Source organism: Tachypleus tridentatus, chromosome 10 (genome assembly GCF_004210375.1).
Source record: "Tachypleus tridentatus isolate NWPU-2018 chromosome 10, ASM421037v1, whole genome shotgun sequence".
Taxonomy (NCBI): domain Eukaryota; kingdom Metazoa; phylum Arthropoda; class Merostomata; order Xiphosura; family Limulidae; genus Tachypleus; species Tachypleus tridentatus.
The window spans coordinates 2634199-2655927 of NC_134834.1; the positions used below are offsets into that span (position 1 = coordinate 2634199).

Below are 21729 nucleotides of genomic sequence, written 5' to 3' on the forward strand. Positions count from 1 at the left end.
CCTGGTTGGTTGACATAACTTAGTGGTCTGTTTTTTCTTAAACTAATTAATTACTCCATTGTCACATTCTCCTGGTTGGTTGACATAACTTAGGGGTCTATTTTTTCTTAAACTAATTAATTACTCCATTGTCACATTCTCCTGGTTGGTTGACATAACTTAGTGGTCTATTTTTTCTTAAACTAATTAATTACTCCATTGCCACATTCTCCTGGTTGGTTGACATAACTTAGTGGTCTATTGTTTCTTAAACTAATTAATTACTCCATTGCCACATTCTCCTGGTTGGTTGACATAACTTAGTGGTCTATTGTTTCTTAAACTAATTAATTACTCCATTGTCACATTCTCCTGGTTGGTTGACATAACTTAGTGGTCTATTTTTTCTTAAACTAATTAATTACTCCATTGCCACATTCTCCTGGTTGGTTGACATAACTTAGTGGTCTATTGTTTCTTAAACTAATTAATTACTCCATTGTCACATTCTCCTGGTTGGTTGACATAACTTAGTGGTCTATTTTTTCTTAAACTAATTCATTTCTCCATCGCCACATTCTCCTGGTTGGTTGACATAACTTAGTGGTCTGTTTTTTCTTAAACTAATTAATTACTCCATTGTCACATTCTCCTGGTTGGTTGACATAATTTAGTGGTCTATTGTTTCTTAAACTAATTCATTTCTCCATTGCCACATTCTCCTGGTTGGTTGACATAACTTAGTGGTCTATTGTTTCTTGAACTAATTAATTTGCCCATTGCCACATCATCTTCACTAGAGCATTGCTATGTTCAGAAGATATATCTATTTCACACAACTTAGTGATCTGTTGCTACATTATAATGACCCTGGCTACCTGTCAAAAGTCATTGGTTTATTGTTACATTCTTATGACCCTGGCTACCTGACAAAAATCATTGGTCTGTTGTTAGAGTTTGATGACCCTGGCTGTTTTGAGAAAAATCGTTAGACTGTTGCTACAGTCTGATGACCCTGGCTGCCTGACAAAAGTCGTTGAACCATTGCTACACTCTGATGACTCTGGTTACCTGAAAAGGTCATTAGACCTCTTACATCCTGATTGCTATTCTGATAATGAAATCAGTTATGTAAACTTATTGAATAATTTCTCCATTGTAGTGACATTTCTTACTGAAACTGACTGCTTACTACTGTAGTGCACAGTGTTAATGGAACAGATACATGTATAAAAAATCTGATGATGTCTCATAATGTAAAACAGTAATCACAGAAAACATTTGTTTGTCATTATTAACAACAAAGTGAAATTTAGCTGTTTTTTCTTTGTAGTACCACCAAACATTGAAAATAACAATGTGTTGACGAAAGAACCACGTGTTGTAGAGAAGAGTAGTGTTGAACTTGAGTGTTACGTTTCAGGAGTCCCACAACCTGTAGTAGTGTGGATGAAAGATGGCAAGGTGAACACCTTATTCTGAGTTATTTAGTATAGAACAAACTGTATCCACTGAACACTAAATAATTATCAAATTTCAGTGAACACCTTATTCTGAGTTATTTAGTATAGAACAAACTGTATCAACTGAACACTAAATAATTATCAAATTTCAGTGAACACCTTATTCTGAGTTATTTAGTATAGAACAAACTGTATCAACTGAATACTAAATAATTATCAAATTTCAGTGAACACCTTATTCTGAGTTATTTAGTATAGAACAAACTGTATCAACTGAACACTAAATAATTATCAAATTTCAGTGAACACCTTATTCTGAGTTATTTAGTGTAGAACAAACTGTATCAACTGAACACTAAATAATTATCAAATTTCAGTGAACACCTTATTCTGAGTTATTTAGTATAGAACAAACTGTATCAACTGAATACTAAATAATTATCAAATTTCAGTGAACACCTTATTCTGAGTTATTTAGTATAGAACAAACTGTATCAACTGAACACTAAATAATTATCAAATTTCAGTGAACACCTTATTCTGAGTTATTTAGTATAGAACAAACTGTATCCACTGAACACTAAATAATTATCAAATTTCAGTGAACACCTTATTCTGAGTTATTTAGTATAGAACAAACTGTATCAACTGAACACTAAATAATTATCAAATTTCAGTGAACACCTTATTCTGAGTTATTTAGTATAGAACAAACTGTATCCACTGAACACTAAATAATTATCAAATTTCAGTGAACACCTTATTCTGAATTATTTAGTATAGAACAAACTGTATCAACTGAACACTAAATAATTATCAAATTTCAGTGAACACCTTATTCTGAGTTATTTAGTATAGAACAAACTGTATCAACTGAACACTAAATAATTATCAAATTTCAGTGAACACCTTATTCTGAGTTATTTAGTATAGAACAAACTGTATCAACTGAACACTAAATAATTATCAAATTTCAGTGAACACCTTATTCTGAGTTATTTAGTATAGAACAAACTGTATCAACTGAACACTAAATAATTATCAAATTTCAGTGAACACCTTATTCTGAGTTATTTAGTATAGAACAAACTGTATCAACTGAACACTAAATAATTATCAAATTTCAGTGAACACCTTATTCTGAGTTATTTAGTATAGAACAAACTGTATCAACTGAACACTAAATAATTATCAAATTTCAGTGAACACCTTATTCTGAGTTATTTAGTATAGAACAAACTGTATCCACTGAACACTAAATAATTATCAAATTTCAGTGAACACCTTATTCTGAGTTATTTAGTATAGAACAAACTGTATCAACTGAACACTAAATAATTATCAAATTTCAGTGAACACCTTATTCTGAGTTATTTAGTATAGAACAAACTGTATCAACTGAACACTAAATAATTATCAAATTTCAGTGAACACCTTATTCTGAGTTATTTAGTATAGAACAAACTGTATCAACTGAACACTAAATAATTATCAAATTTCAGTGAACACCTTATTCTGAGTTATTTAGTATAGAACAAACTGTATCAACTGAACACTAAATAATTATCAAATTTCAGTGAACACCTTATTCTGAGTTATTTAGTATAGAACAAACTGTATCCACTGAACACTAAATAATTATCAAATTTCAGTGAACACCTTATTCTGAGTTATTTAGTATAGAACAAACTGTATCAACTGAACACTAAATAATTATCAAATTTCAGTGAACACCTTATTCTGAGTTATTTAGTATAGAACAAACTGTATCCACTGAACACTAAATAATTATCAAATTTCAGTGAACACCTTATTCTGAGTTATTTAGTATAGAACAAACTGTATCAACTGAACACTAAATAATTATCAAATTTCAGTGAACACCTTATTCTGAGTTATTTAGTATAGAACAAACTGTATCAACTGAACACTAAATAATTATCAAATTTCAGTGAACACCTTATTCTGAGTTATTTAGTATAGAACAAACTGTATCAACTGAACACTAAATAATTATCAAATTTCAGTGAACACCTTATTCTGAGTTATTTAGTATAGAACAAACTGTATCAACTGAACACTAAATAATTATCAAATTTCAGTGAACACCTTATTCTGAGTTATTTAGTATAGAACAAACTGTATCAACTGAACACTAAATAATTATCAAATTTCAGTGAACACCTTATTCTGAGTTATTTAGTATAGAACAAACTGTATCAACTGAACACTAAATAATTATCAAATTTCAGTGAACACCTTATTCTGAGTTATTTAGTATAGAACAAACTGTATCCACTGAACACTAAATAATTATCAAATTTCAGTGAACACCTTATTCTGAGTTATTTAGTATAGAACAAACTGTATCAACTGAACACTAAATAATTATCAAATTTCAGTGAACACCTTATTCTGAGTTATTTAGTATAGAACAAACTGTATCAACTGAACACTAAATAATTATCAAATTTCAGTGAACACCTTATTCTGAGTTATTTAGTATAGAACAAACTGTATCAACTGAACACTAAATAATTATCAAATTTCAGTGAACACCTTATTCTGAGTTATTTAGTATAGAACAAACTGTATCAACTGAACACTAAATAATTATCAAATTTCAGTGAACACCTTATTCTGAGTTATTTAGTATAGAACAAACTGTATCAACTGAACACTAAATAATTATCAAATTTCAGTGAACACCTTATTCTGAGTTATTTAGTATAGAACAAACTGTATCAACTGAACACTAAATAATTATCAAATTTCAGTGAACACCTTATTCTGAGTTATTTAGTATAGAACAAACTGTATCAACTGAACACTAAATAATTATCAAATTTCAGTGAACACCTTATTCTGAGTTATTTAGTATAGAACAAACTGTATCAACTGAACACTAAATAATTATCAAATTTCAGTGAACACCTTATTCTGAGTTATTTAGTATAGAACAAACTGTATCAACTGAACACTAAATAATTATCAAATTTCAGTGAACACCTTATTCTGAGTTATTTAGTATAGAACAAACTGTATCCACTGAACACTAAATAATTATCAAATTTCAGTGAACACCTTATTCTGAGTTATTTAGTATAGAACAAACTGTATCAACTGAACACTAAATAATTATCAAATTTCAGTGAACACCTTATTCTGAGTTATTTAGTATAGAACAAACTGTATCCACTGAACACTAAATAATTATCAAATTTCAGTGAACACCTTATTCTGAGTTATTTAGTATAGAACAAACTGTATCAACTGAACACTAAATAATTATCAAATTTCAGTGAACACCTTATTCTGAGTTATTTAGTATAGAACAAACTGTATCCACTGAACACTAAATAATTATCAAATTTCAGTGAACACCTTATTCTGAGTTATTTAGTATAGAACAAACTGTATCCACTGAACACTAAATAATTATCAAATTTCAGTGAACACCTTATTCTGAGTTATTTAGTATAGAACAAACTGTATCCACTGAACACTAAATAATTATCAAATTTCAGTGAACACCTTATTCTGAGTTATTTAGTATAGAACAAACTGTATCAACTGAACACTAAATAATTATCAAATTTCAGTGAACACCTTATTCTGAGTTATTTAGTATAGAACAAACTGTATCAACTGAACACTAAATAATTATCAAATTTCAGTGAACACCTTATTCTGAGTTATTTAGTATAGAACAAACTGTATCAACTGAACACTAAATAATTATCAAATTTCAGTGAACACCTTATTCTGAGTTATTTAGTATAGAACAAACTGTATCAACTGAACACTAAATAATTATCAAATTTCAGTGAACACCTTATTCTGAGTTATTTAGTATAGAACAAACTGTATCAACTGAACACTAAATAATTATCAAATTTCAGTGAACACCTTATTCTGAGTTATTTAGTATAGAACAAACTGTATCAACTGAACACTAAATAATTATCAAATTTCAGTGAACACCTTATTCTGAGTTATTTAGTATAGAACAAACTGTATCAACTGAACACTAAATAATTATCAAATTTCAGTGAACACCTTATTCTGAGTTATTTAGTATAGAACAAACTGTATCAACTGAACACTAAATAATTATCAAATTTCAGTGAACACCTTATTCTGAGTTATTTAGTATAGAACAAACTGTATCAACTGAACACTAAATAATTATCAAATTTCAGTGAACACCTTATTCTGAGTTATTTAGTATAGAACAAACTGTATCCACTGAACACTAAATAATTATCAAATTTCAGTGAACACCTTATTCTGAGTTATTTAGTATAGAACAAACTGTATCAACTGAACACTAAATAATTATCAAATTTCAGTGAACACCTTATTCTGAGTTATTTAGTATAGAACAAACTGTATCAACTGAACACTAAATAATTATCAAATTTCAGTGAACACCTTATTCTGAGTTATTTAGTATAGAACAAACTGTATCAACTGAACACTAAATAATTATCAAATTTCAGTGAACACCTTATTCTGAGTTATTTAGTATAGAACAAACTGTATCCACTGAACACTAAATAATTATCAAATTTCAGTGAACACCTTATTCTGAGTTATTTAGTATAGAACAAACTGTATCAACTGAACACTAAATAATTATCAAATTTCAGTGAACACCTTATTCTGAGTTATTTAGTATAGAACAAACTGTATCCACTGAACACTAAATAATTATCAAATTTCAGTGAACACCTTATTCTGAGTTATTTAGTATAGAACAAACTGTATCCACTGAACACTAAATAATTATCAAATTTCAGTGAACACCTTATTCTGAGTTATTTAGAAAAGAACAAACTGTATCCACTGAACACTAAATAATTATCAAATTTCAGTGAACACCTTATTCTGAGTTATTTAGTATAGAACAAACTGTATCAACTGAACACTAAATAATTATCAAATTTCAGTGAACACCTTATTCTGAGTTATTTAGTATAGAACAAACTGTATCAACTGAACACTAAATAATTATCAAATTTCAGTGAACACCTTATTCTGAGTTATTTAGAAAAGAACAAACTGTATCAACTGAACACTAAATAATTATCAAATTTCAGTGAACACCTTATTCTGAGTTATTTAGAAAAGAACAAACTGTATCCACTGAACACTAAATAATTATCAAATTTCAGTGAACACCTTATTCTGAGTTATTTAGAAAAGAACAAACTGTATCCACTGAACACTAATTAATTATCAAATTTCAGTGAACACCTTATTCTGAGTTATTTAGTATAGAACAAACTGTATCAACTGAACACTAAATAATTATCAAATTTCAGTGAACACCTTATTCTGAGTTATTTAGTATAGAACAAACTGTATCCACTGAACACTAAATAATTATCAAATTTCAGTGAACACCTTATTCTGAGTTATTTAGTATAGAACAAACTGTATCAACTGAACACTAAATAATTATCAAATTTCAGTGAACACCTTATTCTGAGTTATTTAGTATAGAACAAACTGTATCCACTGAACACTAAATAATTATCAAATTTCAGTGAACACCTTATTCTGAGTTATTTAGTATAGAACAAACTGTATCAACTGAACACTAAATAATTATCAAATTTCAGTGAACACCTTATTCTGAGTTATTTAGTATAGAACAAACTGTATCCACTGAACACTAAATAATTATCAAATTTCAGTGAACACCTTATTCTGAGTTATTTAGTATAGAACAAACTGTATCCACTGAACACTAAATAATTATCAAATTTCAGTGAACACCTTATTCTGAGTTATTTAGAAAAGAACAAACTGTATCCACTGAACACTAAATAATTATCAAATTTCAGTGAACACCTTATTCTGAGTTATTTAGTATAGAACAAACTGTATACACTGAACACTAAATAATTATCAAATTTCAGTGAACACCTTATTCTGAGTTATTTAGTATAGAACAAACTGTATCAACTGAACACTAAATAATTATCAAATTTCAGTGAACACCTTATTCTGAGTTATTTAGTATAGAACAAACTGTATCCACTGAACACTAAATAATTATCAAATTTCAGTGAACACCTTATTCTGAGTTATTTAGTATAGAACAAACTGTATCCACTGAACACTAAATAATTATCAAATTTCAGTGAACACCTTATTCTGAGTTATTTAGTATAGAACAAACTGTATCAACTGAACAATAAATAATTATCAAATTTCAGTGAACACCTTATTCTGAGTTATTTAGAAAAGAACAAACTGTATCCACTGAACACTAATTAATTATCAAATTTCAGTGAACACCTTATTCTGAGTTATTTAGTATAGAACAAACTGTATCAACTGAACACTAAATAATTATCAAATTTCAGTGAACACCTTATTCTGAGTTATTTAGTATAGAACAAACTGTATCAACTGAACACTAAATAATTATCAAATTTCAGTGAACACCTTATTCTGAGTTATTTAGAAAAGAACAAACTGTATCCACTGAACACTAAATAATTATCAAATTTCAGTGAACACCTTATTCTGAGTTATTTAGTATAGAACAAACTGTATCCACTGAACACTAAATAATTATCAAATTTCAGTGAACACCTTATTCTGAGTTATTTAGTATAGAACAAACTGTATCCACTGAACACTAAATAATTATCAAATTTCAGTGAACACCTTATTCTGAGTTATTTAGTATAGAACAAACTGTATCAACTGAACACTAAATAATTATCAAATTTCAGTGAACACCTTATTCTGAGTTATTTAGAAAAGAACAAACTGTATCCACTGAACACTAAATAATTATCAAATTTCAGTGAACACCTTATTCTGAGTTATTTAGTATAGAACAAACTGTATCAACTGAACACTAAATAATTATCAAATTTCAGTGAACACCTTATTCTGAGTTATTTAGTATAGAACAAACTGTATCAACTGAACACTAAATAATTATCAAATTTCAGTGAACACCTTATTCTGAGTTATTTAGAAAAGAACAAACTGTATCAACTGAACACTAAATAATTATCAAATTTCAGTGAACACCTTATTCTGAGTTATTTAGAAAAGAACAAACTGTATCCACTGAACACTAAATAATTATCAAATTTCAGTGAACACCTTATTCTGAGTTATTTAGTATAGAACAAACTGTATCAACTGAACACTAAATAATTATCAAATTTCAGTGAACACCTTATTCTGAGTTATTTAGTATAGAACAAACTGTATCAACTGAACACTAAATAATTATCAAATTTCAGTGAACACCTTATTCTGAGTTATTTAGTATAGAACAAACTGTATCCACTGAACACTAAATAATTATCAAATTTTAGTGAACACCTTATTCTGAGTTATTTAGTATAGAACAAACTGTATCCACTGAATACTACATAATTATCAAATTTCAGTGAACACCTTATTCTGAGTTATTTAGTATAGAACAAACTGTATCCACTGAACACTAAATAATTATCAAATTTCAGTGAACACCTTATTTTGAGTTATTTAGTATAGAACAAACTGTATCCACTGAATACTACATAATTATCAAATTTCAGTGAACACTTTATTCTGAGTTATTTAGTATAGAACAAACTGTATCAACTGAACACTAAATAATTATCAAATTACAGTGAACAACTTATTCTGAGTTATTTAGTATAGAACAAACTGTATCCACTGAATACTACATAATTATCAAATTTCAGTGAACACTTTATTCTGAGTTATTTAGTATAGAACAAACTGTATCAACTGAACACTAAATAATTATCAAATTTCAGTGAACACCTTATTCTGAGTTATTTAGTATAGAACAAACTGTATCAACTGAACACTAAATAATTATCAAATTTCAGTGAACACCTTATTCTGAGTTATTTAGTATAGAACAAACTGTATCAACTGAACACTAAATAATTATCAAATTTCAGTGAACACTTTATTCTGAGTTATTTAGTATAGAACAAACTGTATCAACTGAACACTAAATAATTATCAAATTACAGTGAACAACTTTTTCTGAGTTATTTAGTATAGAACAAACTGTATCCACTGAATACTACATAATTATCAAATTTCAGTGAACACTTTATTCTGAGTTATTTAGTATAGAACAAACTGTATCCACTGAACACTAAATAATTATCAAATTTCAGTGAACACCTTATTCTGAGTTATTTAGTATAGAACAAACTGTATCAACTGAATACTAAATAATTATCAAATTTCAGTGAACACCTTATTCTGAGTTATTTAGTATAGAACAAACTGTATCCACTGAACACTAAATAATTATCAAATTTCAGTGAACACCTTATTCTGAGTTATTTAGTATAGAACAAACTGTATCCACTGAACACTAAATAATTATCAAATTTCAGTGAACACCTTATTCTGAGTTATTTAGAAAAGAACAAACTGTATCCACTGAACACTAAATAATTATCAAATTTCAGTGAACACCTTATTCTGAGTTATTTAGTATAGAACAAACTGTATCAACTGAACACTAAATAATTATCAAATTTCAGTGAACACCTTATTCTGAGTTATTTAGTATAGAACAAACTGTATCAACTGAACACTAAATAATTATCAAATTTCAGTGAACACCTTATTCTGAGTTATTTAGAAAAGAACAAACTGTATCAACTGAACACTAAATAATTATCAAATTTCAGTGAACACCTTATTCTGAGTTATTTAGAAAAGAACAAACTGTATCCACTGAACACTAAATAATTATCAAATTTCAGTGAACACCTTATTCTGAGTTATTTAGAAAAGAACAAACTGTATCCACTGAACACTAATTAATTATCAAATTTCAGTGAACACCTTATTCTGAGTTATTTAGTATAGAACAAACTGTATCAACTGAACACTAAATAATTATCAAATTTCAGTGAACACCTTATTCTGAGTTATTTAGTATAGAACAAACTGTATCCACTGAACACTAAATAATTATCAAATTTCAGTGAACACCTTATTCTGAGTTATTTAGTATAGAACAAACTGTATCAACTGAACACTAAATAATTATCAAATTTCAGTGAACACCTTATTCTGAGTTATTTAGTATAGAACAAACTGTATCCACTGAACACTAAATAATTATCAAATTTCAGTGAACACCTTATTCTGAGTTATTTAGTATAGAACAAACTGTATCAACTGAACACTAAATAATTATCAAATTTCAGTGAACACCTTATTCTGAGTTATTTAGTATAGAACAAACTGTATCCACTGAACACTAAATAATTATCAAATTTCAGTGAACACCTTATTCTGAGTTATTTAGTATAGAACAAACTGTATCCACTGAACACTAAATAATTATCAAATTTCAGTGAACACCTTATTCTGAGTTATTTAGAAAAGAACAAACTGTATCCACTGAACACTAAATAATTATCAAATTTCAGTGAACACCTTATTCTGAGTTATTTAGTATAGAACAAACTGTATACACTGAACACTAAATAATTATCAAATTTCAGTGAACACCTTATTCTGAGTTATTTAGTATAGAACAAACTGTATCAACTGAACACTAAATAATTATCAAATTTCAGTGAACACCTTATTCTGAGTTATTTAGTATAGAACAAACTGTATCCACTGAACACTAAATAATTATCAAATTTCAGTGAACACCTTATTCTGAGTTATTTAGTATAGAACAAACTGTATCCACTGAACACTAAATAATTATCAAATTTCAGTGAACACCTTATTCTGAGTTATTTAGTATAGAACAAACTGTATCAACTGAACAATAAATAATTATCAAATTTCAGTGAACACCTTATTCTGAGTTATTTAGAAAAGAACAAACTGTATCCACTGAACACTAATTAATTATCAAATTTCAGTGAACACCTTATTCTGAGTTATTTAGTATAGAACAAACTGTATCAACTGAACACTAAATAATTATCAAATTTCAGTGAACACCTTATTCTGAGTTATTTAGTATAGAACAAACTGTATCAACTGAACACTAAATAATTATCAAATTTCAGTGAACACCTTATTCTGAGTTATTTAGAAAGAACAAACTGTATCCACTGAACACTAAATAATTATCAAATTTCAGTGAACACCTTATTCTGAGTTATTTAGTATAGAACAAACTGTATCCACTGAACACTAAATAATTATCAAATTTCAGTGAACACCTTATTCTGAGTTATTTAGTATAGAACAAACTGTATCCACTGAACACTAAATAATTATCAAATTTCAGTGAACACCTTATTCTGAGTTATTTAGTATAGAACAAACTGTATCAACTGAACACTAAATAATTATCAAATTTCAGTGAACACCTTATTCTGAGTTATTTAGAAAAGAACAAACTGTATCCACTGAACACTAAATAATTATCAAATTTCAGTGAACACCTTATTCTGAGTTATTTAGTATAGAACAAACTGTATCAACTGAACACTAAATAATTATCAAATTTCAGTGAACACCTTATTCTGAGTTATTTAGTATAGAACAAACTGTATCAACTGAACACTAAATAATTATCAAATTTCAGTGAACACCTTATTCTGAGTTATTTAGAAAAGAACAAACTGTATCAACTGAACACTAAATAATTATCAAATTTCAGTGAACACCTTATTCTGAGTTATTTAGAAAAGAACAAACTGTATCCACTGAACACTAAATAATTATCAAATTTCAGTGAACACCTTATTCTGAGTTATTTAGTATAGAACAAACTGTATCAACTGAACACTAAATAATTATCAAATTTCAGTGAACACCTTATTCTGAGTTATTTAGTATAGAACAAACTGTATCAACTGAACACTAAATAATTATCAAATTTCAGTGAACACCTTATTCTGAGTTATTTAGTATAGAACAAACTGTATCCACTGAACACTAAATAATTATCAAATTTTAGTGAACACCTTATTCTGAGTTATTTAGTATAGAACAAACTGTATCCACTGAATACTACATAATTATCAAATTTCAGTGAACACCTTATTCTGAGTTATTTAGTATAGAACAAACTGTATCCACTGAACACTAAATAATTATCAAATTTCAGTGAACACCTTATTTTGAGTTATTTAGTATAGAACAAACTGTATCCACTGAATACTACATAATTATCAAATTTCAGTGAACACTTTATTCTGAGTTATTTAGTATAGAACAAACTGTATCAACTGAACACTAAATAATTATCAAATTACAGTGAACAACTTATTCTGAGTTATTTAGTATAGAACAAACTGTATCCACTGAATACTACATAATTATCAAATTTCAGTGAACACTTTATTCTGAGTTATTTAGTATAGAACAAACTGTATCAACTGAACACTAAATAATTATCAAATTTCAGTGAACACCTTATTCTGAGTTATTTAGTATAGAACAAACTGTATCAACTGAACACTAAATAATTATCAAATTTCAGTGAACACCTTATTCTGAGTTATTTAGTATAGAACAAACTGTATCAACTGAACACTAAATAATTATCAAATTTCAGTGAACACTTTATTCTGAGTTATTTAGTATAGAACAAACTGTATCAACTGAACACTAAATAATTATCAAATTACAGTGAACAACTTTTTCTGAGTTATTTAGTATAGAACAAACTGTATCCACTGAATACTACATAATTATCAAATTTCAGTGAACACTTTATTCTGAGTTATTTAGTATAGAACAAACTGTATCCACTGAACACTAAATAATTATCAAATTTCAGTGAACACCTTATTCTGAGTTATTTAGTATAGAACAAACTGTATCAACTGAATACTAAATAATTATCAAATTTCAGTGAACACCTTATTCTGAGTTATTTAGTATAGAACAAACTGTATCCACTGAACACTAAATAATTATCAAATTTCAGTGAACACCTTATTCTGAGTTATTTAGTATAGAACAAACTGTATCAACTGAACACTAAATAATTATCAAATTTCAGTGAACACCTTATTCTGAGTTATTTAGTATAGAACAAACTGTATCAACTGAACACTAAATAATTATCAAATTTCATAACTCTTATTCCAAACAAACTTTAGGTGCCAGTTTTAATCTTTCATTTTACCCACAACAAAACTTGACAAAATAGTTTATTTATTAGTTTTCAGATGATTAGAGTTATTGTTTACACTACATTAACTTGTCTTTAACTTCTTTCACTTTTATCCACCATAAGAAACCAATACTGGAGTTCCACTGGTAAATAATCTATTTGTAATTGTTCTACAGAGATCATTTCCTATTGAATAAGAGGATGACACCTGAAACTACATTAGTTTAGATATGTTATTTCAACATGGAACAAATTTAATTTTTACAGATTCTGAGACCTGATAATACTCCACAAGTTGAATTTCTTCATGAAAATCAGTTGTTAAAGATCACAGAAGTGGAAGTTTCTGATGGTGGAAGGTACACTTGTGTGGCTTCCAGCCCATCAGGTTCTGAAGAGAAACATTTTGACTTGACTGTACAAGGTAATTATTCTATAAGCTTTTTTGTAGGTTATAAGAAAAGTTCATTTCATAGTCTGTGAGGTAATGAAAAATTCATTTTATAGTCTGTGAGGTAATGAAAAGTTCATTTTATAGTCTGTGAAGTAATGAAAAGTTCATTTCACAGTCTGTGAGGTAATGAAAAGTTTATTTTATAGTCTGTGAAGTAATGAAAAGTTCATATCATAGTCTGTGAAGTAATGAAAAGTTCATTTCACAGTCTGTGAAGTAATGAAAAGTTCATTTCATAGTCTGTGAGGTAATGAAAAGTTCATTTTATAGTCTGTGAGGTAATGAAAAATTCATTTTATAGTCTGTGAGGTAATGAAAAATTCATTTTATAGTCTGTGAGGTAATGAAAAGTTCATTTTATAGTCTGTGAAGTAATGAAAATTTCATTTTATAGTCTGTGAAGTAATGAAAATTTCATTTTATAGTCTGTGAGGTAATGAAAAGTTCATTTCATAGTCTGTGAAGTAATGAAAAGTTCATTTTATAGTCTGTGAGGTAATGAAAAGTTTATTTTATAGTCTGTGAAGTAATGAAAAATTCATTTTATAGTCTGTGAGGTAATGAAAAGTTCATTTTATAGTCTGTGAAGTAATGAAAAGTTCATTTTATAGTCTGTGAAGTAATGAAAAGTTCATTTTATAGTCTGTGAGGTAATGAAAAGTTCATTTCATAGTCTGTGAGGTAATGAAAAGTTCATTTCATAGTCTGTGAGGTAATGAAAAGTTCATTTCATAGTCTGTGAGGTAATGAAAAGTTCATTTTATAGTCTGTGAAGTAATGAAAAATTCATTTTATAGTCTGTGAGGTAATGAAAAGTTCATTTTATAGTCTGTGAAGTAATGAAAAATTCATTTTATAGTCTGTGAAGTAATGAAAAATTCGTTTTATAGTCTGTGAGGTAATGAAAAGTTCATTTTATAGTCTGTGAGGTAATGAAAAGTTCATTTTATAGTCTGTGAGGTAATGAAAAGTTCATTTTATAGTCTGTGAAGTAATGAAAAATTCGTTTTATAGTCTGTGAGGTAATGAAAAGTTCATTTCATAGTCTGTGAAGTAATGAAAAGTTCATTTTATAGTCTGTGAGGTAATGAAAAGTTCATTTTATAGTCTGTGAAGTAATGAAAAATTCGTTTTATAGTCTGTGAGGTAATGAAAAGTTCATTTCATAGTCTGTGAAGTAATGAAAAGTTCATTTTATAGTCTGTGAAGTAATGAAAAATTCATTTTATAGTCTGTGAGGTAATGAAAAGTTCATTTCATAGTGTGTTAAGTAATGAAAAATTCATTTTATAGTCTGTGAGGTAATGAAAAGTTCATTTTATAGTCTGTGAAGTAATGAAAAATTCGTTTTATAGTCTGTGAGGTAATGAAAAGTTCACTTTATAGTCTGTGAAGTAATGAAAAATTCATTTTATAGTCTGTGAAGTAATGAAAAATTCGTTTTATAGTCTGTGAGGTAATGAAAAGTTCACTTTATAGTCTGTGAGGTAATGAAAAGTTCATTTCATAGTCTGTGAGGTAATGAAAAGTTCATTTTATAGTCTGTGAGGTAATGAAAAGTTCATTTTATAGTCTGTGAAGTAATGAAAAATTCGTTTTATAGTCTGTGAGGTAATGAAAAGTTCATTTCATAGTCTGTGAAGTAATGAAAAGTTCATTTTATAGTCTGTGAGGTAATGAAAAGTTCATTTTATAGTCTGTGAAGTAATGAAAAATTCGTTTTATAGTCTGTGAGGTAATGAAAAGTTCATTTCATAGTCTGTGAAGTAATGAGAAGTTCATTTTATAGTCTGTGAGGTAATGAAAAGTTCATTTTATAGTCTGTGAAGTAATGAAAAATTCATTTTATAGTCTGTGAGGTAATGAAAAGTTCATTTTATAGTCTGTGAAGTAATGAAAAATTCGTTTTATAGTCTGTGAGGTAATGAAAAGTTCATTTCATAGTCTGTGAAGTAATGAAAAGTTCATTTTATAGTCTGTGAGGTAATGAAAAGTTCATTTTATAGTCTGTGAAGTAATGAAAAATTCATTTTATAGTCTGTGAGGTAATGAAAAGTTCATTTCACAGTCTGTGAAGTAATGAAAAGTTCATTTTATAGTCTGTGAGGTAATGAAAAGTTCATTTTATAGTCTGTGAAGTAATGAAAAATTCATTTTATAGTCTGTGAGGTAATGAAAGGTTCATTTCATAGTCTGTGAGGTAATGAAAGGTTAATTTCATAGTCTGTGAGGTAATGAAAAAATCATTTTATAGTCTGTGAGGAAATGAAAAGTTCATTTTATAGTCTGTGAAGTAATGAAAAATTCATTTTATAGTCTGTGAAGTAATGAAAAGTTCATTTCACAGTCTGTGAGGTAATGAAAAGTTCATTTCATAGTCTGTGAGGTAATGAACAATTCATTTTATAGTCTGTGAGGTAATGAAAAGTTCATTTCACAGTCTGTGAGGTAATGAAAAGTTCATTTCATAGTCTGTGAGGTAATGCAAAATTCATTTTATAGTCTGTGAGGTAATGAAAAGTTCATTTCATAGTCTGTGAGGTAATAAAAATTCATTTTATAGTCTGTGAGGTAAAGAAAAGTTCATTTCACAGTCTGTGAGGTAATGAAAAGTTCATTTCATAGTCTGTGAAGTAATGAAAAGTTCATTTCATAGTCTGTGAGGTAATGAAAAATTCATTTTATAGACTGTGAAGTAATGAAAAATTCATTTTATAGTCTGTGAGGTAATGAAAAATTCATTTTATAGTCTGTGAAATAATGAAAAATTCATTTTATAGTCTGTGAGGTAATGAAAAGTTCATTTCACAGTCTGTGAAGTAATGAAAAGTTCATTTCACAGTCTGTGAAGTAATGAAAAGTTCATTTTATAGTCTGTGAGGTAATGAAAAGTTCATTTTATAGTCTGTGAGGTAATGAAAAGTTCATTTTATAGTCTGTGAGGTAATGAAAGGTTCATTTCATAGTCTGTGAGGTAATGAAAGATTCATTTCATAGTCTGTGAGGTAATGAAAAATTCATTTTATAGTCTGTGAGGTAATGAAAAGTTCATTTTATAGTCTGTGAAGTAATGAAAAATTCATTTTATAGTCTGTGAAGTAATGAAAAGTTCATTTCACAGTCTGTGAGGTAATGAAAAGTTCATTTCATAGTCTGTGAGGTAATGAAAAATTCATTTTATAGTCTGTGAGGTAATGAAAAGTTCATTTCACAGTCTGTGAGGTAATGAAAAGTTCATTTCATAGTCTGTGAGGTAATGAAAAATTAATTTTATAGTCTGTGAGGTAATGAAAAGTTCATTTCATAGTCTGTGAGGTAATAAAAATTCATTTTATAGTCTGTGAGGTAAAGAAAAGTTCATTTCACAGTCTGTGAGGTAATGAAAAGTTCATTTCATAGTCTGTGAGGTAATGAAAAATTCATTTTATAGACTGTGAAGTAATGAAAAATTCATTTCATAGACTGTGAGGTAATGAAAAATTCATTTTATAGTCTGTGAGGTAATGAAAAATTCATTTTATAGTCTGTGAGGTAATGAAAAATTCATTTTATAGTCTGTGAGGTAATTTCAAAAGGTTTTGCTTCTTCCAGGAAAATGGAATTATAAAAATGTTAATTAAATCACAAATAATAATATATTTTGGGGCAGACATGTTAATATATTTTTGGGCAGACATATTTATTCTTTTTTTTAAAGCAATAAGCTTACCCCATTTTCAACTTTGTTCTAAATCATTCTCTACTCTGTTGTTGCAAGTCAAACACCTTGTTCACCACTGTTGATATAAGTCAAACACATTGTTCATCAAAGTGTTGTTGTAAATCAGACACACTGTGCAACATTGTCTTGTTTTAAGTCAGACTGATTGTTCACCACTGTTGTTGTAAGTCAGACACATTGTTCTCCACTGTGTTGTTGTAAGTCAGACACATTGTTCACCACTGTTGTCGTTGTAAGTCAGACACATTGTTCACCACTGTTGTCGTTGTAAGTCAGACACATTGTTCACCACTGTTGTCATTGTAAGTCAGACACATTGTTCACCACTGTTATGGTTTAAGTCAGACACATTGTTCATCACTGTTGTCATTATAAGTTAGACACATTGTTTACCACTGTTGTCGTTTAAGTCAGGCACATTGTTCACCACTGTTGTTGTTGTAAGTCAGACACATTGTTCACCACTGTTGTCGTTGTAAGTCAGACACATTGTTCACCACTGTTATGGTTTAAGTCAGACACATTGTTCATCACTGTTGTCATTATAAGTCAGACACAATGTTTACCAGTGTTGATGTAAGTCGGACACATTTTTCATGACTGTATTGTTGTAAGTCAAACACTGTTTATCACATTGTTATTGTAAGTCAAACATTGTTCTTCATAGTGTTGTTGTGAGTCAGACACGTTGTTCACCACTGTTTTGTTGTATGTCAAATATTTTCCATCACAGTATTGTTGTAAGTCAGACACAGTGTTCACCACAGTGTATTGGTGTAAGTCAGACACAGTGTTCTCCACTGTGTTTATAAGGTTTAATGTGTGATTTCCTTTCCTAGTGCCTCCAAAAATCTCAGATGAGTTGGACACAAAGCCTGTTGGGAATCTGAACCATCATGCTGTTATTTTTTGTGAAACAACAGGTGACCCACGACCTCTTATCACATGGCTAAAAAATGGACAGCCAATTGACCCTTTCAGTGAACCAAACATGAACATATTGCGAGATGGCTCTGAGCTTCACATTCGAAGACTAAGAATAGGAGATGCAGCTAAATATACTTGTGTAGCTACAAATACAGTTGGTCAAGATGAGGAACATTTTGATTTCACCGTTCATGGTTAGTTTGTGTATTTTATCTCTTTGACGACCTGACTCTTTATACTGTCAAAGAAGAAAATTCAATTTATTTTAAATTTAATACTTTAAAAGTTTTATTAAATTTCTCCTGTCCATCTGGAACTTAATGTTTAAAAGTTTTATTAAGTTTGCTCCTGTCCATCTGGAACTTAATGTTTAAAAGTTTTATTAAATTTGCTCCTGTCCATCTGGAACTTAATGTTTAAAAAGTTTTATTAAATTTGCCCCTGTCCATCTGGAACTTAATGTTTAAAAGATTTATTATATTTTCTTCTGTCCATCTGAAACTTAATGCTTACATCTATTTCTAGTTCCTCCAACAATTGACAGGTCCAATTTTGTGCCCACTCCAATAGCTCTGTCCAACAGAACGATTACTCTAGAATGTCCAGTGAGTGGAAATCCACAACCTACTGTGACTTGGTTTAGAGATGGCAAACCACTCTCAGCACTAAATATGAGTTCCAGACATCAAATCATATTTGGTCTGTATCCACAGCTTATTTTTATGTCATCTGTACTGCCGCTTCTTGGCTTATACTAGCTGACTTGGTTATAAGATCTACCAACAACGTGCCTTTAAATAATACTACACAGTATTGAAATGATATTAGGGAGTTTCTATTTTGGATTATTGTTTACAATAAACAAAAATCTCTAAAGTATTATTAATATTTGGATATATCAGAACATCATTTTCTTTCAATAAAGGACTTAACTTTCCTTGACGATACATTTTTTCCAGAATGTTATGTGTTACTACTTTATATAATGATACACTATGGTTAAACTGTTAACATATCCACTTCTCATACAACACAATTTGTCTTCTGTATTGTGTAGAGGGTGAAAAGTTGAGAATATCCTCTGTACACTTGGAAGATGCTGGTCACTACAAGTGCAGAGCATCTAATCTGGCAGGGAATGATGAAGCTGAATTTATAATGGACGTACTCGGTGAGTTTGTACCTTGTGTTTTTTTGACGTGCCGTGAGTTTGTACCTGTGTTTATAGACGTGCTTGGTGAGTTTGTACCTTATGTTTATAGACGTACTTCGTGAGTTTGTACCTTGTGTTTATAGATGTGTTGATGAGTTTGTACCTTGTGTTTATAGATGTGTTTGGTGTGTTTGTGCCTTGTGTTTATAGACTACTTCGTGAGTTTGTACCTGTGTTTATAGACGTGCTTGGGGAGTTTGTACCTTATGTTTATAGACGTACTTCGTGAGTTTGTACCTTGTGTTTATAGATGTGTTGATGAGTTTGTACCTTGTGTTTATAGATGTGTTTGGTGTGTTTGTGCCTTGTGTTTATAGACTACTTCGTGAGTTTGTACCTGTGTTTATAGACGTGCTTGGTGAGTTTGTACCTGTGTTTATAGACGTGCTTGGGGAGTTTGTACCTTGTGTTTATAGACGTAATTCGTGAGTTTGTACCTTGTGTTGATAGACATGCTTGGTTAGTTTGTACCTTGTGTTTATAGATGTGCTTGGTGAGTTTGTGTTGATAGGCGTACTTCATGAGTTTGTACCTTATGTTTATAGACGTGCTTGGTGAGTTTGTACCTTATGTTTATAGACGTGCTTGGTGAGTTTGTACCTTGTGTTTATAGATGTTCTTGGTGAGTTTGTACCTGTGTTTATAGACGTACTTGGTGAGTTTGTACCTTGTGTTTATAGATGTGTTGATGAGTTTGTACCTTGTGTTTATAGATGTGTTTGGTGTGTTTGTGCCTTGTGTTTATAGACTACTTCGTGAGTTTGTACCTGTGTTTATAGACGTGCTTGGTGAGTTTGTACCTGTGTTTATAGACGTGCTTGGGGAGTTTGTACCTTGTGTTTATAGACGTACTTCGTGAGTTTGTACCTTGTGTTGATAGACATGCTTGGTTAGTTTGTACCTTGTGTTTATAGATGTGCTTGGTGAGTTTGTGTTGATAGACGTACTTCATGAGTTTGTACCTTGTGTTTATAGACGTGCTTGGTGAGTTTGTACCTTGTGTTTATAGACGTGCTTGGTGAGTTTGTACCTTGTGTTTATAGATGTGTTGATGAGTTTGTACCTTGTGTTTATAAACGTGCTTGGTGAGTTTGTACCTTATGTTAAAAGACGTGCTTGGTGAGTTTGTACCTTGTGTTTATAGATGTGTTGATGAGTTTGTACCTTGTGTTGATAGATGTGTTTATGAGTTTGTACCTGTGTTGATAGATGTGTTTATGAGTTTGTACCTTGTGTTTATAGATGTGCTTGGTGAGTTTGTGTTGATAGACGTACTTCATGAGTTTGTACCTTGTGTTTATAGACGTGCTTGGTGAGTTTCTACCTTATATTTATAGACGTGCTTGGTGAGTTTCTACCTTGTGTTGATAGATGTGTTTATGAGTTTGTACCTGTGTTGATAGATGTGTTTATGAGTTTGTACCTGTGTTTATAGATGTGTTGGTAAGTTTGTATCTTTATTTTCTGGTTTAGTTCCTCCTCGGCTTGACAAGAGACAGGTTATACCTGAAGCTCGTGTGATAAAAGGAGAGGATCTGGTTGTCAGGTGTCCTGTAGAGAACTCACAGTCAGTCTCAAGTATAACATGGCTAAAGAATGGAGAACCACTTTCACGAAGTGACCTTCCACCAAATGTGGACATTAGTCCAGATCAAAAGTCTCTAAAGATCATGAAAACTCAGACTTCAGATGCTGGCCTCTACACATGTGTTGCTGGAAACTTGGCTGGGGAAACAGAGCATGAGACTGAAGTGGACGTGTTAGGTAAAACACTTTGCTTTTATCATTATTTACAGTCTTAAAACGTAGCTATCTATGATACAGAGTTAACAGACAAAGTGTGAAATAAGAAGTGAA

General features: G+C 29.7%; 1 protein-coding gene across 1 annotated transcript in view; it reads left to right on the plus strand.

The window, feature by feature from the left end:
* LOC143227925 (hemicentin-1-like) overlaps positions 1 to 21729 on the plus strand; it is a 108999-nt gene that overhangs the window by 79490 nt on the left and 7780 nt on the right. The window contains exons 28-33 of the mRNA XM_076459280.1: positions 1313 to 1443; positions 13825 to 13981; positions 18572 to 18853; positions 19185 to 19358; positions 19717 to 19830; positions 21346 to 21636. Coding sequence (XP_076315395.1) covers positions 1313 to 1443; positions 13825 to 13981; positions 18572 to 18853; positions 19185 to 19358; positions 19717 to 19830; positions 21346 to 21636 — 1149 coding nt within the window. The remainder of the gene's footprint in view (positions 1 to 1312; positions 1444 to 13824; positions 13982 to 18571; positions 18854 to 19184; positions 19359 to 19716; positions 19831 to 21345; positions 21637 to 21729) is intronic.